The 27,234-nt window shown below is 44.6% G+C and overlaps 1 protein-coding gene across 2 annotated transcripts; it reads right to left on the bottom strand.

Moving 5' to 3' along the window:
* Positions 1-4,239: 4,239 nt before the first annotated feature.
* kctd3 (potassium channel tetramerization domain containing 3) lies at positions 4,240-25,778 on the bottom strand. 2 transcript variants are annotated; one of them, XM_014144313.3, is made up of 20 exons: positions 25,329-25,778; positions 24,731-24,784; positions 24,420-24,465; positions 24,155-24,228; positions 23,984-24,042; positions 23,585-23,665; positions 23,167-23,325; positions 19,668-19,758; positions 19,474-19,558; positions 19,294-19,399; positions 19,050-19,165; positions 18,847-18,934; positions 18,189-18,305; positions 12,537-12,707; positions 10,760-10,915; positions 9,615-9,711; positions 8,279-8,472; positions 7,768-7,906; positions 7,453-7,649; positions 4,240-7,311 (listed from the first exon to the last, which is right to left on the bottom strand). In XM_014144313.3, the coding sequence occupies exons 1-20, from the start codon at positions 25,397-25,399 to the stop codon at positions 6,962-6,964; spliced, it is 2,451 nt and encodes an 816-aa protein (XP_013999788.2). In that variant the 5' UTR covers positions 25,400-25,778; the 3' UTR covers positions 4,240-6,961. The 2 variants fall into 2 exon arrangements, with proteins under 2 accessions (XP_013999788.2, XP_013999725.3); XM_014144250.3 differs by having other exon boundaries at positions 4,240-7,649.
* Between the last annotated feature and the right edge of the window lie 1,456 nt (positions 25,779-27,234).

Raw genomic sequence — 27,234 nt, forward strand, 5'->3', positions numbered from 1 at the left:
AAAGACTATGACCTAGATTCATTCAGATGTAGCATTAAATGGCAATAGTGGACACCCGCATAGCTGTTGTTTTGGTGGTGTCGTAGGTATAACTGCTTAGAACTGTCAAATCGGTGATCAGCTGCTCGTGTGGTCATTGTCGCGAAGCCCGTCACACCCATCCCACTCACGTTAGAAGTTCAGAACGAGAAAGTGTTGGCTATATAGTTATAATGACACTCAAATTGAGAAATCAATCAACTAAATAATACGGATTTATATCAGACTAACAAAGGTGTATGTTACAACACACATTCCCGTGGAGCTCAGTTGGTAGAGCATGGAGCTCAGGTGGTAGAGCATGGAGCTCAGTTGGTAGAGCATGGAGCTCAGTTGGTAGAGCATGGAGCTCAGTTGGTAGAGCATGGAGCTCAGTTGGTAGAGCATGGAGCTCAGTTGGTAGAGCATGGAGCTCAGTTGGTAGAGCATGGAGCTCAGTTGGTAGAGCATGGAGCTCAGTTGGTAGAGCATGGGGCTCAGTTGGTAGAGTATGGATCTCAGGTGGTAGAGCATGGGGCTCAGTTGGTAGAGCATGGAGCTCAGTTGTTAGAACATGGAGCTCAGTTGGTAGAGCATGGAGCTCAGTTGGTAGAGCATGGGGCTCAGTTGGTAGAGCATGGAGCTCAGTTGGTAGAGCATGGAGCTCAGTTGGTAGAGCATGGGGCTCAGTTGGTAGAGCATGGGGCTCAGTTGGTAGAGTATGGAGCTCAGGTGGTAGAGCATGGGGCTCAGTTGGTAGAGCATGGAGCTCAGTTGGTAGAACATGGAGCTCAGTTGGTAGAGCATGGAGCTCAGTTGGTAGAGCATGGGGCTCAGTTGGTAGAGCATGGAGCTCAGGTGGTAGAGCATGGAGCTCAGGTGGTAGAGCATGGAGCTCAGGTGGTAGAGCATGGGGCTCAGGTGGTAGAGCATGGAGCTCAGGTGGTAGAGCATGGAGCTCAGGTGGTAGAGCATGGAGCTCAGGTGGTAGAGCATGGGGCTCAGTTGGTAGAGCATGGAGCTCAGTTGGTAGAGCATGGGGCTCAGTTGGTAGAGCATGGAGCTCAGTTGGTAGAGCATGGGGCTCAGTAGGTAGAGCATGGGGCTCAGTTGGTAGAACATGGGGCTCAGTTGGTAGAGCGTGGGGCTCAGTTGGTAGAGCGTGGGGCTCAGTTGGTAGAGCGTGGGGCTCAGGTGGTAGAGCGTGGGGCTCAGGTGGTAGAGCGTGGGGCTCAGGTGGTAGAGTGTGGAGCTCAGGTGGTAGAGCGTGGAGCTCAGTTGGTAGACCGTGGGGCTCAGGTGGTAGAGTGTGGGGCTCAGGTGGTAGAGCGTGGGGCTCAGGTGGTAGAGCATGGGGCTCAGGTGGTAGAGCATGGAGCTCAGGTGGTAGAGCATGGAGCTCAGTTGCTCAGTTGGTAGAGCATGGAGCTCAGTTGGTAGAGCATGGGGCTCAGGTGGTAGAGCATGGGGCTCAGGTGGTAGAGCATGGAGCTCAGTTGGTAGAGCATGGGGCTCAGTTGGTAGAGCATGGAGCTCAGGTGGTAGAGCATGGAGCTCAGTTGGTAGAGCATGGGGCTCAGGTGGTAGAGCATGGGGCTCAGGTGGTAGAGCATGGGGCTCAGTTGGTAGAACATGGGGCTCAGTTGGTAGAGCGTGGGGCTCAGTTGGTAGAGCGTGGGGCTCAGTTGGTAGAGCGTGGGGCTCAGGTGGTAGAGCGTGGGGCTCAGGTGGTAGAGCGTGGGGCTCAGGTGGTAGAGTGTGGAGCTCAGGTGGTAGAGCGTGGAGCTCAGTTGGTAGACCGTGGGGCTCAGGTGGTAGAGTGTGGGGCTCAGGTGGTAGAGCGTGGGGCTCAGGTGGTAGAGCATGGGGCTCAGGTGGTAGAGCATGGAGCTCAGGTGGTAGAGCATGGAGCTCAGTTGCTCAGTTGGTAGAGCATGGAGCTCAGTTGGTAGAGCATGGGGCTCAGGTGGTAGAGCATGGGGCTCAGGTGGTAGAGCATGGAGCTCAGTTGGTAGAGCATGGGGCTCAGTTGGTAGAGCATGGAGCTCAGGTGGTAGAGCATGGAGCTCAGTTGGTAGAGCATGGGGCTCAGGTGGTAGAGCATGGGGCTCAGGTGGTAGAGCATGGGGCTCAGTTGGTAGAGCATGGCGCTTGCAATGTCAGGGTTGTGGGTTTGATTCCCACGGGACCAGTACGAATAAAGTATGAAAATGTAAGCACTCACTACTGTAAGTCGCTCTGGATAAGAGCGTCTGCTAAATTACTAAAATGTAAAAAAAAAAGTTCAAACTTAGAATCCTGACTAGAACCCAAAAATGTGATCATATTACTCCAGTGCTAGCCTCCCTACACTGGCTTCCTGTTAAGGCAAGGGCTGATTTCAAGGTTTTACTGCTAACCTACAAAGCATTACATGGGCTTGCTCCTACCTATCTTTCCGATTTGGTCCTGCCGTACATACCTACACGTACGCTACGGTCACAAGACGCAGGCCTCCTAATTGTCCCTAGAATTTCTAAGCAAACGGCTGGAGGTAGGGCTTTCTCCTATAGAGCTCCATTTTTATGGAATGGTCTGCCTACCCATGTGAGAGACGCAGACTCAGTCTCAACCTTTAAGTCTTTACTTAAGACTTATCTCTTCAGTAGGTCCTATGATTAAGTATATTCTGGCCCAGGAGTGTGAAGGTGAACGGAAAGGCTGGAGCAACGAACCGCCCTTGCTGTCTCTGCCTTGCCGGTTCCCCTCTCTCCACTGGGATTCTCTGCCTCTAACCCTATTACAGGGGCTGAGTCACTGGCGTACTGGTGTTCTTCCATGCCGTCCATGGGAGGGGTGCGTCACTTGAGTGGGCTGAGTCACTGACGTGGTCTTCCTGTCTGGGTTGGCGCCCCCCCCCCCCCCCTTGGGTTGAGCCATGGCGGAGATCTTTGTGGGCTATACTCGGCCTTGTCTTAGGACGATAAGTTGGTGGTTGGAGACATCCCTCTAGTGGTGTGGGGGCTGTGCTTTGGCAAAGTGGGTGGGGTTATATCCTGCCTGTTTGGCCCTGTCCGGGGGTTTCATCGGATGGGGCCACAGTGTCTCCTGACCACTCCTGTCTCAGCCTCCAGTATTTATGCTGCAGTAGTTTATGTGTCGGGGGGCTAGGGTCAGTCTGTTACATCTGGAGTATTTCTCTTGTCTTATCCGGTGTCCTGTGTGAATTTAAATATGCTCTCTCTAATTCTCTCTTTCTCTCTTTCTTTCTCTCGGAGGACCTGAGCCCTAGGACCATGCCTCAGGACTACCTGGCATGATGACTCCTTGCTGTCCCCAGTCCACCTGGCCGTGCTGCTGCTCCAGTTTCAACTGTTCTGCCTGCGGCTATGGAACCCTGACCTGTTCACCGGACGTGCTTGTTGCACCCTCGACAACTACTATGATTATTATTATTTGACCATGCTGGTCATTTATGAACATTTTAGCATCTTGACCATGTTCTGTTATAATATCCACCCGGCACAGCCAGAAGAGGACTGGCCACCCCTCATAGCCTGGTTCCTCTCTAGGTTTCTTCCTAGGTTTTTGGCCTTTCTAGGGAGTTTTTCCTAGGGAGTTTTTCCTAGCCACCATGCTTCTTTCACATGCATTGCTTGCTGTTTTAGGCTGGGTTTCTGTACAGCACTTTGAGATATCAGCTGATGTACGAAGGGCTATATAAATAAATTTGATTTGATTTGATTTGATTAACAAGGCTGCATGGGATTATTACTAATGCGACTCGGCGCACCCAATGGCAATGTCCGTGATATGTAGAACACCGGGAGCCATTTACTAATTCGACACCTCCAACATTGCCTAAATAAAAACAATGAAACCGCTATGCCGTTAAGGCAAAACTGATTGAATCTATCCCTATGAGTCAATCAAGTTTGCTATTGCTGGATGGAGCAAAAGCCTGCACCCCTATTATACCCAGCTTTACAATACAAGGTTACCAGGTTAGTGTGAATACTACTAGCCAGCTAAACCCAAGCTGAACCATAGGGTTATAAATAGGTCCAGTCTTTAGACTTCATCCTGTCTAGTCATCTCAGACACAACAGCAGTGCCAACAGGTGAATAACAGATTAGTACATTACCATAGGTCAGTAAGCACTGATACATACTATATACAGCTACATAATAATGTGTTTGTACATACAGTGTTATACAAAATGTTATAACGAGCAACATAAATAGATCTATTTATTTTCTTTATTATCTGGCTGGAGTGAAAGTGTAAATATGAGAAGAGATGTAGTTTAGGCCTAGATTCAATCTGATCTCCTCTATACAACTTTCAAATAGATTCAATCTGATCGCCCCATACAACTTTCAAATAGATTCCATCTGATCTCCCCCATACAACTTTCAAATAGATTCAATCTGATTGCCCCCATACAACTTTCAAATAGATTCAATCTGATCGCCCCCATACAACTTTCAAATAGATTCAATCTGATCGCCCCGATACAACTTTCAAATAGATTCCATCTGATCGCCCCCATACAACTTTCAAATAGATTCAATCTGATCGCCCCCATAAAGCTTTCAAATAGATTCAATCTGATCGCCCCCATACAACTTTTAAAGGCAATGTTCCCACTTTCGCAGAAACCCCATTCACGGTAAACGCTGCATATGTCGGCTCAATAGGAAATTACCTTTAAATGTCAAATCGCGCTATAAGGCGGATCTAACGTGGATCAGAATAAATCCAGGCCTTAGACACAGAGGGACTGGCTTTATTCCTCAAAGGGCTAAAAATCATCTCATACCAAATAAAATGTTACTTCATCATTTAGTCTCCATAGTGCGAGTGCAAATGCAATTTAGGTACGATAAAATATGATTCATATCAATATAGATTATATGAGAACAAACAGACGTCGCAAACAACAGCAAATATGTAGATAGTTACATATATATTAAATGCATCAGTATGGTTACATATATATATTTATAGTTTGGATTTTGTAGGTATACTCTTCATATTCTGTATAATCAGGTTGCATATTATTTAAAAGTACATCTTTGTTGAACATTCCATCTCTTATTGAACATCTGTCTAAAACAGACCTGGGTCAAATACAGTACATTCAAATACAAGGGGTGCTCTTGATTTAGAGTGTTGGGCAGAGTTTGTACTTTTGGAACTATTCCATTGTAGTGGACAAGCTAAATCAAGCGCACCTCAAGTTGAATGTACTTGACCCAGGTCTGGTCTAGTGATGGGGTAGAGGATGTCTTAGGAAGGGAACTGAAGGATGATCTCCATTGATAACTCTTGCTCTCTCTCTCTCCCCCTATTCTCTTTCTCCATCTGAAAGCTATCGTTGGGTGACAGGAGTGACAATAATAGCAGCTATCCAACCTGTGACAACTGGACAGTCAGAAGTACAACCTTTGGTCTAAGGCCTGGATCCATTCAGATGGAGCTTTAACCAGCGTTTGCCGACAACCACATAGCAGATTTTTATTTAACCTTTATTTAACTAGGCAAGTCAGTCAAGAACAAATTCTTATTTACAATGACAGCCTACACTGGTCAAACCCGGACGACGCTGGGCCAATTGTGCGCCGCCCTATGGGACTCCCAATCACGGCCGGTTGTGATACGGCCCGAATGTGTTGGAGGTGTACCAGCGGTATGAGCTGGCATATCGGTGAGAGGATGCTCCTGTCACACATCAATGTCCTTCCTTATTTTCTCTTTGTGTTAAAGGTTCAAAACGGCACCAGAAAGTGCAGGCTTCTATCATGTTAAAAATAATGATGTCATTGATGTGAGGCTGATGCATGTTTTCATGTTCATTTGATGGAGGATTTATGCCCACCAGTCTAATTTGAGTGTTTGAACTTTAACGCGGCCGCATGGGATTTGTTGGGATTATAGTCTGGTGCGGTTTCGTTGCATCCAATTGCAGGTAACGCAACGAGCCTCTTGTGGATTTGACAGCTCTAACGCAGTTCCACCTCCGACATCTCCAAAACAACGCTATGCGGCTGCCAATCTGATTGAATCTAGCCCTTAAGACTCTAGATCCTCTCTCCATCACAGGGGATACTTAGATTATGGCTAATGTCAAAGAAGGCACTACAAAATGTAATCCTCCTTACATTTAAAGAAACAATACCATGGAAAGTCACATTGATCTTCAGCATGAGACGTCAGTCTGTTTCGATAAAGAAGTACAGATAAAGTGATTTACTGTGTAGTGGTGAATTCATTCATGTCTAAAACACAACACACATGGCCACTGCCTGGTAGAACAGCATGACTGTGTGACGGTTCACTATCTGTGAACCCAAACTATGAGTTTGGGGAAAGTGACCACAACCACAAGGGGGAAATAAACGTATGTAGCACTTTGTGTTAACAGTCGGTAAACTACATGCATCCAACACAAAAAGTCTGAATGATGTCATGAGGGCCTATTGGAACAAACATTGGAGGTGCATCCTGGCCGTGACCCCACACTCCAAGGGTGTCTCCCGGAGAGTTGGGATATGCAAAAAACACATGTCCAATTCACACACAAGTATTAATACACACTTGTACATGTATGACGTTAGAACAAATATAAGCACCCACCAAAGGATTTATTATTATTAATTGTGTAGCTACCAGATACTAGCAATGATGGAGATATATAAAGGGTTAAAGTCATGATCCTTAGGCTGCGTCAAGTTTCTTCCTCTTGACTGAGAATATAGGGCTTTCTTTTGAGATGTCATACATGAGTGTTGCCTGTGAGATGAAGTTGCCCATAGACACTGATCTAAGGCCAGTTCCTCCTAATGGTTAGGGTTGTGGAGGGTTGGCTGGTCCTAGATCAGTGTTTACGGGGGTAACTTCTACCTGAAGCTGTTGACTGACAGACACAAGGGGCGTGTCTGCATCAGAGCTGTCCTTCACTCACAGGCTGCTGTCCTGATTGGCCGGCTCGCTGCACTTCCTGCGTCGGGGGGAAGTGGAGGCCAGCTTAGTGGGGGAGGGGGAGGCGGTGGAGGAGGAGTCACTGCATCCCCCCTCAGACACCCCTGAGGACAGCGAGGAGAGCTGGGGGACGGGAGGTGCCCTCTTCCTGCCCAGAAACACCCCCCCCTCAAACCCTGCCTTCCTCCTCACCTCAGACCTAGCATCCGCCCCAGATCCAAGCCCCGCCCACTCCTCCTCCTCCGATTGGACCCTTCGACGAACGTCTCCACCAGGGCTCTCAGGCAGTTGCCGTGGCGATTCTGTAATACCCTCAGCTGCATCGGCATCTGTGACCACAGCAACGTTAGCAACAACATTAGCGTAAGCGGCGTTAGTGGTTCGGCTAGCCCAGAGCTCCATGGCAGAGCCCCTCCTCTCCACCTCCTCTCCCCCAGCCTCACACAGCGACCGGGTTCTGGCTTCTGTACCTGGGCATGCCCCCTGTCCTGGAGCCTGTTCAGGGCTCTCCAGCAGGCCTTTCCCTAGGGAGAAGTTCTGGAAGTCTTTGTAGTTGTGGAAGGACTCTGTGCGCCGGGCTCGGGCCAGCAGTGGGCTCTCTCTGTAGGGTCGCAGAGCTCCGTAGGTGGCCGTCTCTGGAATGGGCTCCTGGGCCTGCAGCTGGAGGCTGGAGAGAGAAAGACAACGGGGGTCAGAGAAATAGATATAGACAGCATGAAAAAGACACAGTAGACAGACAAACGTGCACAACATAAAGAGTCAGACTCAGGGGTGTAGAGACTGACCTGGAGCAGGACTCTCGGAGACGGCTGGGCTGCAGCACCGAGGGGGCCGGGCTGATGTTGGGCGTGGCACAGCGGGAGGTGCTGAGGTCACACTGGTCCAATAGCTGAAGCAGCTCCTCTTCTGTTGGCCCGCCCACCTCTGTCAATCAAACACATTATAATTGATCAGTGTCAAACTACATGTGAAAACAGTGTCAATGACTAATCAAATCAAATGTTATCTGTCAAATGCAGAGAGAAAAATATAGAAAAATAATAATACGAGGAATAAATACACAATGAGTAGCGATATCTTCACTATATACATGGGGTACAGGTACTGAGTCGATGTGCAGGGGTACGAGGTAATTGAGGTAGGGGTAAAGTGACTAGGCAACAGGATAGATAATAAACAGACTACAAGCCATGGATATGTACAATGCCCTCAGATGCATAATGTTCCTATACAAATGATTTGTTATCTTTTCACACAGACACACACCTTTCCACTACACACACACACAATCCTTACCATCTTTCTTCTTCTCCTCTCCCTTGTTGGCAGTGTCCATAGCAGTGGTGAGGTCCCACATCTGAATGCTGCCATTGCCATGGCCCGTGAACAGGTACCTCCTGGGTCTAGAACCCATCCTGCTAGAACCCTCACACTCCCTAACCGTGAAACACGAGATGGTGGTCCCATCCACTGCCGCCACCTCACAGATCCTTGTGGGGACAAGCAGGACAGACCACATCAGACTGGAACTGACTGCATTCAGACCAGAACAGAGCAGCCACAGTTCCGGTAGCTCAGTGTGTTGGAGCCATAGTTATAGTAAATGAATTACAATACCATAGTAATAGTAAATGAATTGCAATACCATAGTTATAGTAAATGAATTGCAATACCATAGTAATAGTAAATGAATTACAATACCATAGTAATAGTAAATGAATTACAATACCATAGTTATAGTAAATGAATTACAATACCATAGTAATAGTAAATGAATTGCAATACCATAGTAACAGTAAATGAATTGCAATACCATAGTAACAGTAAATGAATTGCAATACCATAGTAACAGTAAATGAATTGCAATACCATAGTAACAGTAAATGAATTGCAATACCATAGTAACAGTAAATGAATTACAATACCATAGTAACAGTAAATGAATTACAATACCATAGTAACAGTAAATGAATTACAATACCATAGTAATACAAAATGAATTACAATACCATAGTAACAGTAAATGAATTACAATACCATAGTAATAGTAAATGAATTGCAATACCATAGTAATAGTAAATGAATTACAATACCATAGTAACAGTAAATGAATTACAATACCATAGTAATAGTAAATGAATTGCAATACCATAGTAATAGTAAATGAATTGCAATACCATAGTAATAGTAAATGAATTACAATACCATAGTTATAGTAAATGAATTACAATACCATAGTAATACAAAATGAATTACAATACCATAGTAAATGAATTACAATACCATAGTAATAGTAAATGAATTACAATACCATAGTAATAGTAAATTAATTACAATACCATAGTAATAGTAAATGAATTACAATACCATAGTAATAGTAAATGAATTACAATACCATAGTAATAGTAAATGAATTACAATACCATAGTAATAGTAAATGAATAGTCATTTCATAGGATTTCTATGGTTGGAGCATAGTGCTAGCAATACCTAGGTTATAGGTTGTATGTCTACTTGGACCACATTTGGTGAATTTAAGTGTTTACTGTGAGCTGGATGAAAGTGCTAAATGACCATGTTTATCAGACAAGGCTAGACATCATGATATGTGTGTATAACTGATGTGTAATACCTTTTCCCAGTGGAGGAGAGGCGAACAAACAGCTTGTTGGTGATGGGGATGACCTTCTGAATAAACACCTGCTGGTCGTCTCTCTCCCCAAATGGACCTGAGGGGAGACCACACCACCCTGGATACTGGGCTCTAGACCCACCCTGGATCCTGGGCTCTAGACCCACCCTGGATCCTGGGCTCTAGACCCACCCTGGATCCTGGGCTCTAAACCCACCCTGGATCCTGGGCTCTAGACCCACCCTGGATCCTGGGCTCTAGACCCACCCTGGATCCTGGGCTCTAAACCCACCCTGGATCCTGGGCTCTAGACCCACCCTGGATCCTGGGCTCTAGACCCACCCTGGATCCTGGGCTCTAGACCCACCCTGGATCCTGGGCTCTAGACCCACCCTGGATACTGGTCTCTAGACCCACCCTGGATACTGGTCTCTAGACCCACCCTGGATCCTGGTCTCTAGACCCACCCTGGATCCTGGTCTCTAGACCCACCCTGGATCCTGGGCTCTAAACCCACCCTGGATCCTGGGCTCTAGACCCACCCTGGATCCTGGGCTCTAGACCCACCCTGGATCCTGGGCTCTAGACCCACCCTGGATCCTGGGCTCTAGACCCACCCTGGATCCTGGGCTCTAGACCCACCCTGGATACTGGGCTCTAGACCCACCTTGGATCCTGGGCTCTAGACCCACCCTGGATACTGGGCTCTAGACCCACCCTGGATACTGGGCTCTAGACCCACCCTGGATACTGGGCTCTAGACCCACCCTGGATACTGGGCTCTAAACCCACCCTGGATCCTGGGCTCTAGACCCACCCTGGATCCTGGGCTCTAGACCCACCCTGGATCCTGGGCTCTAGACCCACCCTGGATCCTGGGCTCTAGACCCACCCTGGATCCTGGGCTCTAGACCCACCCTGGATACTGGGCTCTAGACCCACCCCTGATACTGGGCTCTAGACCCACCCTGGATACTGGGCTCTAGACCCACCCTGGATACTGGGCTCTAGACCCACCCTGGATCCTGGGCTCTAGACCCACCCTGGATACTGGGCTCTAGATTTACTTTAACAATTGTCCATCCACCCCTTCCATTTACCATATCTATTCCCTTTCTCCTTCCCTCCCTCTCCCCCTCTCTCACCAATGTCGTTGCCAGATGAGTAGCTGCCGTGGCTCTCAGTCTCCTCCAGTGAGAGGATCTTAAAGGAGGCAAGGGGGGTGGAGCCAGGCTGCGTGGAGATCATACCTCGGAACCGCGTCACTGTCCACGTACGCACATGGTTGTTGTCCGCACACACTGAAAGGAGACAAAACACACAGCCACGGACAGACAGACGAGAGACACACAATGTATATGAAACACAGCCAGACCCACTCTGGAACCAGACCTACCCTGGAGCCAGACCCACCCTGGAGCCAGACCCACCCTGGAGCCAGACCCACCCTGGACACATACAGACATATAATCATCATCATCACTGTTATTTTCTTATCCCGCTTCCATAATAACTAGTGCTGAGCGATTAACTGAAATGTTGGTAATTTTACCGATGACGGTTCAATTATTTGAATTTCATTTCGTTCTTTTTTTCTTCTTCTGTGAGCTCAATGTGCACATTGCGCTGCAGTTTCTTTAGAGATAAATCAGATCGTGCCCGAACTGTGCGATGTAGTAGGAAGTTGTAGTTTCCAACAGGCCAATATTCTACATAGTTTAGCGTTGAAAATGTGATAATCAACTACAATGACCATAATCCATTGCGCGCCTACGTGTCCGGTCTGTGTTTATTTTACGCCTGCAACGGAAGAGAGAAGGATGCGAGATCAAAAGGGGATACATAGAGAGCAGTTGCTTCACCAGGTATTTTTACCTGAAAACACTGTACATGATCTAAGTGCATCCCACTGCAGTCTTTCCTCTTTATTATTGGCTGTAAATTATTTATTTTAAAATATACTAAACAAAAATATTAATGCAACATGGAACCCTATCAACAGCATACCACCCAGCATCCCACTGATGTCTTTCTTCTGAAGCTAAGCAGGGTTGGTCCTGGTCAGTCCCTGGATGGGAGACCAGATGCTGCTGGAAGTGGTGTTGGAGGGCCAGTAGGAGGCACTCTTTCCTCTGGTCTAAAAAATATCCCAATTCCCCAGGACAGTGATTGTGGACATCGCCTTGTGTAGGGTGCTATCTTTTGGATGGGACGTTAAACGGGTGTCCTGACTCTCTGTGGTCACTAAAGATCCCATGGCACTTATCGTAAGAGTAGGGGTGTTAACCCCGGATGTCCTGGCTAAATTCCCAATTTGGCCCTCATACCTCCATGGCCACCTAATCATCCCCAGCTTCCAATTGGCTCATTCATCCCTGTAACTATTCCCCAGGTCGTTGCTATAAATGAGAATTTGTTCTCAGTCAACTTACCTTGTAAAATAAAATAGATAAATAAAATAGCAGTCATAAAAGTATGCCTTATTTACTTTGAAGAACAACTAAAATAGTGATTTTGATTGGCAGCATCTCTATAGAGATGAGGAGTTTGAATTAAATAATAAAGTCATCAAATAAAACAAAATGTAATATACACCACTGAAATATTTTATTAAGTAATGGGAATATATTATGGTTAATAAGTGTACACAGTAATGGGCAGTCACTACTACCATGGGACTTTTATTCATTGTTTTATTCTGTGTTGTTACAGCATTCAACCCACATAATGCATAGTGCATTTAATTATGTTTTACATTTTTTTATCTAAACCGAATCGAAAATCGTGATTATTTTTGTAATAATTGAACCAAAACCGAACAGACCTCAAAAACAGACCTACATTAAAGAAAATAAAATGTAATCACTCAGCACTAATAACTCGGCTCAAATATATCACAATATTTCCCTTGTCCCTTCTTACCTGAGACAAGGTGTTTCTCAGAGAGCATGATCTTGGTGACAGGGGAGCGGTGGACAGTAAATGTCTGGAAGAGCTGAGGTCCAGAGCCTACTGTCTCAGGGTGTTGGACTATGACCCTCACTGCTCCAGAACTGGTCCCATACGCTATCTCTATCCAGTTACCACTCACACCTAGAGAGAGAAGAGAGAGAGAGAGGCAGAGAGAAACATAATATTTTTTTATAAACTCCCATACAAAACATTAAGAACACCAGGGGGGGTGGGTGCAATTCAATATTAAGAAGGTGTTCCGAATGTTTGGTTTACTCAGTGTACACCAGCTTCAAACAGCAGAAAAGACAATATTTTTGGTTATGAAAAATATATTTCACAGTGGTTTAGATGGTACAATGATTCTCTTCCCAATGACTGGTTGTTTTGTCACAAACTGAAATTAGGCAAAATATTATTAATTTCAGCAACCAGGAAATGGCGATTTCAGCATAGTGCACCTTTAAAACAGTTACAGAGTTTAATGGCTGTGATAGGAGAAAACTGAGGATGGATTGATCAACAACATCATTGTAGTTACTCCACAAAACTAACCTAAATGACAGGGGGAAAAGAAGGAAGCCTGTACAAAAAAAGATCTAAAACATGCATCCTGTTTGCAATAAGGCACTAAAGTAATATTGCAAAAAATGTCGCAAAGAAATTCACTTTGTCGTGAATACTTTCCGAATGCACTGTTAAGTTATGGGTATGCTTGATATCGGCAAGGACTATGGAGTTTTTTAGGATAAAATGAAACGGATTAGAGCTAAGCACAGGTAATATCCTAGAGGAACACATGGTTTAGTCTGCTTTCCAAAAGACATTGGGAGACAAATTCACCTTTCAGCGGGACAATTACACAAGGCCAAATATACACTGGAGTTGCTTACCAAGACGACTTTGAATGTTCCTAAGTGGCCTAGTTACCCTTTTGACCTAAACAGGCTTGAAATTCTATGGCAAGACTTGAAAATGGCTGTCTAACAATGATCAACAACCAACTTGACAGAGCTTGAAGAATTAAAAAAATAATAAATGTGCAAATGTTGTACAATCCAGGTGTGCAAAGCTCTTAGAGTCTTACCCAGAAACTCACAGCTGTAATCGCTGCCCAAGGTCATTCTAACGTATTGACTCAGGGGTGTGAATAGTTATGTAAATTACACTGTACAAAAATATAAACGCAACAATTTCACTGAGTTACAGTTCATTTAAATTTAAATTCATTAGTCCCCAATCTAATCTCACAGACATGGGTGGGTCTGGGAGGGCATAGGCCCACCCACTTGGGAGCCAGGCTCACCCACTGGGGAGCCAGGCCCAGCCAATCAGAATGAGTTTTTCCCCACAAAAGGGATTTATTACAGACAGAAATACTCCTCAGTTTCATCAGCTGTCCGGGTGGCTGGTCTCAGACGATCCCACAGGTGAAGAAGCCGGATGTGGAGGTCCTGGGCTGCCGTGGTTACACGTGGTCAGTGGTTGTGAGGCCAGTTGGACGTACTGACAAATTCTCTAAAAGGATGTTAGATGCAGCTTATGGTAGAGAAATTAACATTCATTTCTCTGGCAACAGCTCTGGTGGACATTCCTGTAGTCAGCATGCCAATTGATATGCCACACTTGTCAGGTGGATGGATTATCTTGGCAAAGGAGAAATGCACACTAACATGGATGTAAACAAATGTGTGTACATTTGAGAGAAATAAGCTTTTTGTGCATTTGGAACATTTCATACATTTTATTTCAGCTCATAAAACATGGGACCAACACTTTACATGTTGCATGTATATTTTTGCTCAGTATAGATTTCTGTATTTAATTTTTCAATAAATTTGCTCGTGGTGGCAAAACACCCTTTTAAGAGACTTTATGTTGGTGTTTCTTTTATTTTGGCGGTTACCTGTTTGTGCTTGTGATCAAAAATTAACCCACAGTTATTTTTTGGAAACTATTGATCTTCTGTGGCTAAATTATGCTATTTGGTGTATTTTGATGATTGAGAGCAGCTTGAACCACTGTATTAATTTGTCCCTGGCTAAAACGGCTTGTTATGGACTTGGGGCTCATGTACGGCGCACTTGAACTCGCCCTACTGTCCGAGTGCTTAGTTTACAGAAAAATACCACCTCAAATGCATATGCACACAAACTGATCCACCGAATGAACCTAATCATCACACCAAGGAGATCTAGAACCCAAGTTCTTAAATACTTCTTCAGGATTAGTGGGTCCCCTGCGGGACAGTTGAGCTAACGTAGGCTAATGCGATTAGTATGAGGTTGTAAGTAACAACAACATTTCCCAGGACATAGACATATCTGATATTGGCGGAAAGCTTAAATTCTTGTTAATCTAACTGCACTGTCCAGTTTACAGTAGCTATTACAGTGAAAGAATACCATGCTATTGTTTGAGGAGAGTACACAGTTTTGAACATGAAAAGTTATTAATAAACAAATTAGGCACATTTGGGCAGTCTTGACAACATTTTTAATAGAAATGGAATGGTTCATTGGATCAGTCTAAAACGTTGCACATACACTGCTGCCAAATAGTGGCCAAAATCTAAATTGCACCTGGGCTGGAATAATACATTATGGCCTTTCTCTTGCATTTCAAAGATGGTGGTACAAAGAAAATACAAAAAAATGTTTTTTTTTTCTTTGTATTATCTTGTACCAGATCTAATGTGTTATATTCTCCTACATTCCTTTCACATTTCCACAAACTTCAAAGTGTTTCCTTTCAAATGGTACCAAGAATATGCATATCCTTGCTTCTGGACCTGAGCTACAGGCAGTTAGATTTGGGTATGTCATTTTTGGCGAAAATTGAAAAAAAAAAGGTCCGATCCTTAAGAGAACTCCACGGACGCCCTGTTGCGCAGTGGAACCCAGACCGATATGTGACCACTTAGTTACTGTGCTGTCCTTTCTGCACCAAGATTCGAAGGATGCTCAAATCAATTAAAATAACCCTCATCAATATCTGTTTCCTACGCCTAATAGTCCTACTTATCACTAGGGCAGCAGATATTCTAGCGGTTAAGAACGTTGGACCAGTACGTGAAAAACCTGTTAATGTTCCCTAGATCGAGGCACTTAACCCTAATTGTTCCTGTAAGTCGATCCGGATAAGAGCGTCCGCTAAATGACAAATGTAAAATCACTTATTATTATAACAAATAGAAGATTATCACTTCTCACAATGGTGCTTGTTTAGTAAAGTTAAATCAGAGCTGAATCAATGTCTCACAAGATCACAATGATTCATTAGTATTTTACATAACAGAACTGAATATAATAGCATACAGTGCCTTGGGAAAGTATTCAGACCCCTTGACTTTTTCCACATTGTTACATTAGTCTTGTTCTCAAATGGATGAAATACATATTTTCCTCATCAATCGACAAAACGGGTTTTTAGATTTTTTAGCAAAAAAAAAAGAAATACCTTATTTACATAAGTATTCATAACCTTTGGTATGAGACTCAAAATAGAGCTCAGGTGCATCCTGTTTCCATTGATCATCCTTGAGATGTTTCTACAACTTGATTGGAGTCCACCTGTGGTAAATACAATTGATTGGACATGATTTGGAAAGGCACACACCTGTCTATATAAGGTCCCATGGTTGAAAGTGCATGTCAGAGCAAAAACCAAGCCATGAGATCGAAGGAAATGTCCATAGAGCTCCGAGACAGGATTGTGTCTAAGCACAGATCTAGGGAAGGGTACCAAAAAATGTCTGCAGCATTGAAGGTCCCCAAAAACACAGTGGCCTCAATCATTTTAATTGGAAGAAGTTTGGAACCACCAAGACTCTGCCTAGAGCTGGTCACCCGGCCAAACTGAGCAATCGGGGGAGAAGGGCCTTGGTCAGGGAGGTGAACATGAACCTGATGGTCACTCAGAGAGCTCCAGAGTTTCTCTGTGGAGATGGGAGAGCCTTCCAGAAAGACAACCATCTCTGCAGCACTCCACCAATCAGGCCTTTATGGTAGAGTGGCTAGATGGAAGCCACTCCTCACTAAAAGGCACGACAGCCCGCTTGGAGTTTGCCAAAAGGCACTTAAAGGACTCTCAGACCATGAGAAACAATATTCGGAGCAATGTACAAAGAGATCCTTGATGAAAACCTGCTCCAGAGCGCTCAGGACCTCAGACTGGGGCAAAAGTTCACCTTCCAACAGGACAATGAACCTAAGCACACAGCCAAGACAACGCAGGAGTGGCTTCGGGACAAGTCTGACTGTCCTTGAGTGGCCCAGCCAGAGCCCAGACTTGAACCCAATCGAACATCTCTGGGCAGAACTGAAAATAGCTGTGCAGCGATGCTACCCATCCAACCTGACAGAACTTGAGAGCATCTGCAGAGAAGAATGGGAGAAACTCCCCAAATACAGGTGTGCCAAGCTTGTAGGGTCATACCCAAGAAGACTCAAGGCTGTAATCGCTGACAAAGGTGCTTCAACAAAGTACTGAGTAAAGGGTCTGAATACTTATGTAAATGTGATATTTCCGTTTTTATTAGCAAAAATGTCTAAAAACTGGTTTTCCTTTGTCATTATGCGGTATTGTGTTTAGATTGATGAGGGGAAAAAACGATTTAATCCATTTTAGAATAAGGTTGTAACGTAAGAAAATGTGGAAAAAGTCAAGGGGTCTGAATACTTTCCAAATGCACTGTAGCATAGTAGTCTTATAATATGTTACACCAAAAATACCTCCTCAATCATTTCTAATCTGATGCTGAATAGTCCCCAAAAAATCCTCTCAACGACACGTGCCACTAGGCAGGATATATGCACTGACTGAAACAAAATACAAGAAAGGCTAATAGTTTGTTAACACCGTCTGCTTTAATTCGCTCACAAAATACTAATTCAAGAAGTGTAGCCTACCTGGCAGTAGGCTACACCTGGCAGTAGGCTACACCTGTCAGTAGGCTACACCTGTCAGTAGGCTATACCTGGCAGTAGGCTACACCTGTCAGTAGGCTACACCTGGCAGTAGGCTACACATGGCAGTAGGCACACCTGGCAGTAGGCTATACCTGTCAGTAGGCTACACCTGGCAGTAGGCTATACCTGTCAGTAGGCTACACCTGTCAGTAGGCTACACCTGGCAGTAGGCACACCTGTCAGTAGGCTACACCTGTCAGTAGGCTACACCTGGCAGTAGGCTATACCTGTCAGTAGGCTACACCTGGCAGTAGGCTATACCTGGCAGTAGGCTACACCTGTCAGTAGGCTACACCTGGCAGTAGGCTATACCTGGCAGTAGGCACACCTGTCAGTAGGCTACACCTGTCAGTAGGCTACACCTGGCAGTAGGCACACCTGTCAGTAGGCTACACCTGGCAGTAGCCTACAAACTTTGAGGAATTATGGCATAAAAAAAATATTAATGGCGCTCCTTCACCGAAAACAAAGTACTGTTTGTACTTCAACTATTTGCACATTATTACAACACTGTGCATAGAAAGAGAGAGAATACAAAAGATCATTGCTAAGAAAGGCTGAACTCAAATAATATATTTCAGTCTTTGTTGGTGTGTGTGCATGCATGTACGCATGCGTGTTTGAGAGTGTGTTTGTCTGTGTATGTACTCACTGGTCTTGGGTGTGAAGTAGACACTGAGGGCAGTTATGGCATCGTTAGATGGGTCGTGGTACAGTTCTGTCACCAACAGATCATTATCCTTCATCCTCAAAGGAAACTTCTGCATATCTGAGTGAGTGAGTGAGTGAGTGAGTGAGTGAGTGAGTGAGTGAGTGAGTGAGTGAGTGAGTGAGTGAGTGAGTGAGTGAGTGAGTGAGTGAGTGAGTGAGTGAGTGAGTGAGTGAGTGAGAGAGAGAGAGAGGAGAGAGAGAGAGAGAGAGAGAGAGAGAGAGAGAGTGAGTGAGTGAGTGAGTGAGTGAGTGAGTGAGTGAGTGAGAGAGAGTGAGTGAGTGAGTGTGAGTGAGTGTGAGTGAGAGAGAGTGAGTGAGTGAGTGTGAGTGAGAGAGAGAGTGTGTGAGTGAGTGAGTGTGAGAGTGAGTGAGTGAGTGAGTGAGTGAGTGAGTGAGTGAGTGAGTGAGTGAGTGAGTGAGTGAGTGAGTGAGTGAGTGAGTGAGTGAGTGTGTGAGTGAGTGTGAGTGAGAGAGAGAGAGAGAGAGAGAGGAAACACATATGACACCAAGAAGGGCTGGGGTCAATTCCATTTCAATTCAGGAAGTAAACGAAAAATCCAATTCCACTTCCTAAATGAACTGTGTGTGTGTGTTTGTACCTATATAGTAGATGGATCCGTTGTTGCAGCCCAGAAGCAGGAAGGAGCCAGCTGTGTCACAGCTGGTGATGGGAACTACATCTTGCACCTGATGGAGAGAAAATAAAGGGTTAAACTCTCTCCCTTTCTCATACACACACTGTCAAACACATACATACCCACTTTCAATGACACACAGCCACACACACCCTATGTATTACTACCTGCCAGTGCTGTGTGACAGCGTTCCAGACCCCCACCTTCCCCGTGTGACTGGTGGCCACTAGCTGGTTCCCAATGAAGAACAGATGATCTACTGGTACACCCAGACTAAACACACCTAGAGAGAGAGAGCGAGAGCGCGAGAGATAGATAGAGATAGAGAGAGGAGGGGATAGAGTGAGTCAATAACACACACACAAACATGTCTCTCTTTCACAGACAATCTCTCAAAACACACCCCCCCACCTATCTCATTGCCGCTCCCTCCGTCCTGGATGCTCCAGAGGATGATGTTGCTATCGGAGGCGGCTGCCACCATCTTGTCCTTATCGCCATGGGGACCGCCTACCACCTTAAAAACAATACATATGATAGATAACGCAACTTTCAGGACAATCCATTGTGATTATAGCAGTATAACAGTACCTTGGCGTTGAGAGCGATTCTCTCAATGGACCAGTCCAGATAGGGGCTAGAAAACACCTGCTGCCACCCTGACGACTCCTTTATCCTGGAGTGGAGAATACACACACGTTAGTACACACACTCAAGATTTATGAGTATAATCTATCAATAATATCAACTGAGTCGATGGATCCAACTACTAATGCCAGAGTTACCTGTAACAGATGACAAAGTGTGCATAAGCCACTACGATCCAGTTATGATGTCCAGCTACAATCAGCACCTTCCTAGGATCCACCACAGCACCTGGAAACATAACATAGTACTTTCCATAGTACTTGACTAACTGCCTGGACACACACAGTGCTGTACAATGTACAGGTAACTGTACATTGTAACTGTACATTAATGCAAAGTATATTGAAAGCAGGTGCTTTCACACAGGTGAAAATATCATCCCATCATGCTTAGAATCAAGTATAAAAATGCTAGGCAGGTCATTATTTTGGCTACCATGGCTATGCCCCCACAGAATGACAATGTCCCGCACGAGTGGTCACTGAATGTTTGATGAGCATGAAAGTGATGTAAATCATCTGTCACGACGCCTGAGACAGCATTTTCCACCACCTTCAATAAAACACCAAATGATGGAATTTCACATGGAAGAATGGTGTTGCTTTATTTTGTCAGTTACCTGGTTTGGGTAGGCCGGTGCTGGTACCATTTTCCCCTACTTTTTATGCTAGACATGCGCTGAACATTACCATGATTGCGCAATCGTGCTTACAAATGCAATGTGATTTTTAAAAGTCTGTACATGACCATGTACAATGTATTTGGGTGAGGGTGCCAACAAAATGTTGTCATCAATATAATTCATAGAATAATTTAGCTCTGTGCATACTACACTAAGAGCCCTGTCATGGTCTCTGACCAGCTTAAACCGGCTGTGGCTCTAACACACACACACACACACACACACACACACACACACACACACACACACACACACACACACACACACACACACACACACACACACACACACACACACACACACAAAATCTCAGAACTAGGCTAACTGGGAGCTTTTAACTCTGGTGCTTCTTACCCCCATCCAGACTGTGTCAGCTCATGTTAACTCCAGCTGCAAGGCAGCCACACACAAACATGCACACACCAAGGTTTCCGTTAGGAAAATGTGGCGGCGGACATTTGCAGGCACCTTTTTAATTTACTGGACATTTGAGAAATTGACCAGACCCATACGCATTGGATGCGTAACCTGATTAAGGTGTCCACCCACAGTGCGAAGAATGATGTAAATCACATTTAGAATATGTAAATTCATATTAACAGAACATGCAAGTCTAGGATGTAATGATATGCGGTCCTTACCTAATTCTGATGTGCACTTTGAACATGTTAGAATAACTATCCACATATGCTTTTTCTCAGCCAACAAGACAAGTAGCAAAATCACTATCTTATGTCAATCTCCTATAGTAGAAAAGTTTAGGCTACCTATTCTATTGGTCAGCTTTTTTAAGAAAGAAATAGCCTATTCCAAACAGACCCTGGGACAGTTATAGACGGATCCCAAATTCATACAACCAGTAGGTGTTAGGGGTGTGTACGGGAGGCGAAGTCAGGTGCAGGAGAGCTTTAATTCCAGTCCAAAAATGACAGCACATAACAACATAAACGTGCCAAAAACACGGAACATAACAAAAGTATGGCGCCTGACAAAATCCACATAACAATAAACAATTACACACAAAGACACGGAGGGGAACAGGGGACTAAATACATGCAGTGTGATTATGGAATGAAAACCAGGTGTGTATGGAACAAGACAAAACAAATGGATATATGATAAATGGAGCGGCGATGGCTAGAAAGCCGGTGACGTCGATCGCCGCCCGAACAAGGAGAGGAGCCGCGGAAGTCGTGACAGGCTCATAAACTAAAAATAACTTCAACTTTAAAAGCAATGAGTCTGATGCAACAGATCAGACCTTTTAGCTTCAAATGTTGATAAACTATTATTTATTCACATTATAAGCGCAGCAATGCACACAAGGCAGGAGGTTACGCGTGAATGTTCGTTCCATAATGCAATTAGCGGGACAACGTGGTTGTCAAAAGGGCACTGCACATGCGAGCGGTTTCATGTGACAGAGATTAAAATATTTGTTAGAAATGTAGAAAGAGGAGATCTAATAGGCTACTTTGAAGCAAGGTAAGACATGCCTCATAATACTCTATTAAAACATTCAGGTTTCAAACAATTAAGTGTATGTTTTCAAAATGCATACTGCCTCCAGCACATTGTAAAGTGGTGTGTGACGCGCTGATGAAGCCTGCCTTCAATTGCCGATTGATGCCGCGTTCAAAACTGGGAACTCGTACATTTCAGACTCCGAGCGTTCAAGACAACTGAGAAAAGAAAAAAAAAAACTCTGAATGGAAAAAATATTTTTGAACGGTCATCCAACTTAGAATTCCAACTCGGAAACTCTGGCCTCTTTCTAGAGCTCTGACTTTCTGAACTAATTTCAACTCGGAAACTCTGGCCTCTTTCTAGAGCTCTGACTTTCTGAACTAATTCCAACTAGGAAACTCTGGCCTCTTTCTAGAGCTCTGACTTTCTGAACTAATTTCAACTCGTAAACTCTGGCCTCTTTCTAGAGCTCTGACTTTCTGAACTAATTTCAACTCGGAAACTCTGGCCTCTTTCTAGAGCTCTGACTTTCTGAACTAATTTCAACTCGGAAACTCTGGCCTCTTTCTAGAGCTCTGACTTTCTGAACTAATTTCAACTCGGAAACTCTGGCCTCTTTCTAGAGCTCTGACTTTCTGAACTAATTCCAACTCGGAAACTCTGGCCTCTTTCTAGAGCTCTGACTTTCTGAACTAATTTCAACTCGGAAACTCTGGCCTCTTTCTAGAGCTCTGACTTTCTGAACTAATTACAACTCGGAAACTCTGGCCTCTTTCTAGAGCTCTGACTTTCTGAACTAATTTCAACTCGGAAACTCTGGCCTCTTTCTAGAGCTCTGACTTTCTGAACTAATTCCAACTCGGAAACTCTGGCCTCTTTCTAGAGCTCTGACTTTCTGAACTAATTTCAACTCGGAAACTCTGGCCTCTTTCTAGAGCTCTGACTTTCCGAACTGAAGATCACCGACATCATGATTTGACCTCGTATTTTCCCAGTTGTGTTGAAAGCACCACAAGATGCTGCAGCAGCAGCTCTGCGTTGTCTGACAGATTTTCTATTCAAAGGCTCTGCATTTGTATGCTGTACATGTGTGATAAGATAAATAACAAATATACTAATATAGCCAATTTAATTTCATAAAATTATGCAAATGACCTATAGACCGATAAGCATGACTAGTCAAATGTATTTCCATCGACTGGTATTTGCATCAGTGAATAGGCTAAAAAGCATTATTTCGCGGCAATTTTATTTATCGGCTTTTCTAAAAAAAGTTTGGGAGGACAAAAGCCGGCTATTACAGGCTAACGGAAACCCTGGCACACACACACACTGCCCATCTCCTGACCAATGGTAGGACTGAGTATTCTGATTGGTCGTTAAACAAGCACACAGTGTTCTAATGAGTCTGGGGAGACGAACAGCCCAGCTCCATGCCTCATTACACACACCCTTGTTTTTTAACCCTTAACTGCCTCCCTGCTTACCCAGTCTGTGTGCCACCTCGGCTCCAGGGGGTCCGGGAAGGGAGGGGTGGGGGGGACAGGTTTGGGGGAACCCCCCCTCTGCTCCGCTAGGACCAGGCCGATCCTCAGCGGCAAGGCCAGAGGCTGCAGGGGTAGGACTGGAGTTACGGGCTGGGAGAGCTGTGGGAGAAGCACATTCTTTAATCCACCAATCAACCAACTAACTCATGAAATAATACATCAAATTCTACATTACTAACACATTTTAGAAATGTCAAAAATACCAAAAGTACAAAGACAAAACTAACACTAGAAAGGGCGTCACTAGAGCACTTATATTTCCCTTGTAAACAAACAGAGGAATAGAGTACAATGTCCTGTGATTCACCTGTGCCAGAGGACAGAATTCCAGGTAAGAGGAGTTGTGGGAATACAGTACCTGGAGGGGGAAGGTATCCATGGAACAGAACACTGCCACAGGATGAACGTTCTATTTCCTCACACAGCAGCAACCTCCTCACTGAAGACAGCCACCACAACACAAGAGGCAGATATTCAGAAATACTTCAGAAACCAAACATAATTATGCCACCAAATCAGCACTTCGTGTCAGAAAGTAGTTTTATATTGTATATTTTACATAGGTAGGTATACTGTATCTGATAGCTAATAGGTAAGTGGACAAGGGAAAACTATAAAGTGATTATTATTTTCACAGATTAGCTCAACACATTAAGTGAGAAATATAGCAAATAAATAACTATGTAATACCATAGTAATACTAGTAATACCAGAAAGTAGCATAGTAATTATTCAATTTAGTGCATGGAGGCCATACCTAATGGCGTTATCCCATAAAACTCAGCTTCATGGCGGAGAATGTTAATGTTTACCCCCCTACGAAGAGAAGAGAACATCAGTCAAGACCTAACCTGGCCCAATATGCTTCCCCATAATGTAGACTATATACATATTGACCCTGTATGTAAGGAGGGTCAGGTATTCTTACCTTAAGTCTAACTCTTTGGTTCGAAGGAAATTCAAGATGGGCGCAAAGGCTGTTGGGTCCCTGTCAATAAATATCTACAGGACAAGAGGGACATTTAGAAGTCATGTTTTTTTTTTGGGGGGGGGGGGGTAAATACCATTGGTACAGTTTACATATACAGTAATATCACTGTATAAAAGAGCATAAGAGAGTTCATCTGTGGAATGTTTAGTCCCCTGTCCAAAAACCATTGAAACATGTTTGTTTGTGTAATAGAAAGACTCACAGCTCCAGTTTCATCCAGTAGAGATGATATTGTCCCACTCAGCAAACTGAAACACACACAGGCACATACACACAGGCACATACACACACTTAACCTCTTGCTCTAGTTAGCCATAAAAAGCTCATCTCAGCTTTCACTCTGGCTTTCTCTCAACTGTGGGGGAATCCTGTAGTCCTAAAGCTGTTTGATACACTGTACATTATCAATATTGATTCGCTGGGAGATAAACATGAAGTGAACTGGGTAACCTTTCCAGAGCTGTAGCCAGATCACATTTTAGCAGAGATAAAGAGATGTGTAGATTGGCCCACCTTGAAAAGAAAGAGTCTGGGATCCACATGAGAGTCTGTCTAGAGGTGCTGAACCTGAGGGAGACGATCAGACCGACTCAGACATATCATGACAACGCAAAATGAATGAGATTCAATGACTGTAGATTGTATTGTACAATAATATATTTCATGAATTCTCATAGGTTTTCACGTTTTTCATCATATTCAACCGAAGAGAGATATCGTACATCGGGGCTTGTGTATCACCACATATTGTATTCCTATGTCCAAGCCAAGGTTGTATCATGTTACAGATCAATACACACATAACTAACACATATGTGACTGGAACACCGTCAATAATTCGGGCAATGTACTACACATTGTCCAGACATCTCCTAAGATTACGTTTTGCAACAATGTAAACACGCCTTGACAATGCGGCCGCGTGTGTTGCGTGCTTTTCGTGCATTTATCGCAGCCCGAATTCCATGTTATCGTCTGCGACATCATATCAACCTAAAAAGAAACGACCAAGCCGTCTGTCTGTTCGAGTCTGTCAATACTATCCTGCCCTCCCTGAGAGCACATTGACAGTTCTTTTAGACTGAATTGATCTATTTAAAATATGTAATACCGTGTCCCACCAACGTTCAGTTGGATAATTTCTCCCATCCCAGATGTTAAATTGTTGCCATTCGCGGCCATGTTTCCACCCCGTCCCGTGCGCGTGGGTCACTCGTAGCCAGCAGAAGCTGTACTGTTTCCAGTACGTTGTAGCAATCTCCAGTTTCCCCACTTCGGCTCCTCGCTCCCCCGCGTCCTTCTAAGCCTCCATAAAATGTTTCACTTCAACGCAGCAACTGCAATTCTCCCTGCATACATAACCTAGCATAAACTACGGCTGTGTGTAACCTTGTGGTAATAGTCAGGCGCGTCTAATTTTGCTGTATTCACCGATATACTCGTTCCTATAGATCCATGTGTGTTTTTAGTGCGTGTATTTTAGGGTCTGATCCGTTTTCTGTGTCGTGGGGTGACTCGATGCTGTGATCTTCTTCTTAGATCAGGTTTAATGGCGGTTGGCATCCAATATGTTGCATTACTGCCCCCAACTGAACTATAGTATAAATCCATTACACGTTCCAATACATCATGGGAAAAGGGCAAACGGGAAAAATGTAATAAAACATATATTTTTAATAACCCTACCAACTAACCCTACACTCATTAAAACCCACCACCTTATTCCACTAATTTAATCTGATCCTACCCCAGGCCAACCACCTGGAAGGACGGGACACCACCAGTCAGCACACCCTGTAACTCCTCTGAAGTCAAATCTAGTACACCCAAGTACCTCTCAGCTGCGGCCACAACAACATCTATTTTCTGTGATTTACTTTCCATTTCTGCGGTACAGTTGATAACCATTGCTACAGAATGAACGCTAAGAAGCTAACCTTACTGAAGCATATATAACTCATAGGCCTATCCCTCTGTGCTGGCACAAATCTACTACTCAGAGGGATCCTCTCAGGATAACTCACCCTTGACCCGTCTTCCTCTACTTTCTTCACTGCCTCGGCATACAACACCTGCACTTCCGATCTCCAGCAACATGGGAACCCCTACAGTTGACACACAACTTTTACCACTGAAACTACACAATCCTTTGTCTCATGCCCTCCTGCACACTTCTCACATCTTGTAATCTCCCTCCTAAACACTGCTGCAACATGACCATAAACGTAGCACCTGAAACACAGCAGTGGATTTTGCACTAAAGATCTAACAGGATAACTGAAATATCCCAACATGACTTTGTCGGGTAAAGACTCTGATTCAAAACTCAAAAGGCACAGAGCGCCCACTCCCTCTGGGCGGAAGAAACACAAACAAACATCACAAGTCCACTTCAGGTTACCTTCACCGATTTAACAGTACCCAACATCTTTTCCACCCAACCTAATACCACATTTGGATCAGCCAAAACGCCTTGTCATAGTAGTTTCATATTCAACCTCAGGAGGCTGTAGAAATTTGGCTTGTCCTTAAAACCCTCACAAACTTTTACAGATGCACAATTGAGAGCATCCTGTCGGGCTGTATCACCGCCTGATACTGCAACTGCACCGTCCGCAACCGCAGGGCTCCCCAGAGGGTGGCACGGTCTGCCCAACGCACCACCCGGGGGCAAACTACCTGCCCTCCAGGACACCTTCAGCACCCAATGTCACAGGAAGGCCAAAATAATCATCAAGGACATCAACCCCCCGAGCCACGGCCTGTTCACCCCGCTATCATCCAGAAGGCGAGGTCAGTACAGGTGCATCAAAGCTGGGACCGAGAGACTGAAAAACAGCTTCTATCTTAAGGCCATTAGACTGTTAAATAGCCATCACTAGCCGCCTTCCACCCGGTTACGCAACCCTACACCTTAGAGGCTGCTGCCCTATATACATACAGTTGAAGTCGGAATTTACATACACTTGGGGTGACACTCTAGAACCAAACTGCTACAGACCTATATCTGCTACGCC

The sequence above is a fragment of the Salmo salar genome, chromosome 01, assembly GCF_965601325.2.
Source record: "Salmo salar chromosome 01, fSalSal1, whole genome shotgun sequence".
NCBI classification, from domain to species: Eukaryota; Metazoa; Chordata; class Actinopteri; order Salmoniformes; family Salmonidae; genus Salmo; species Salmo salar.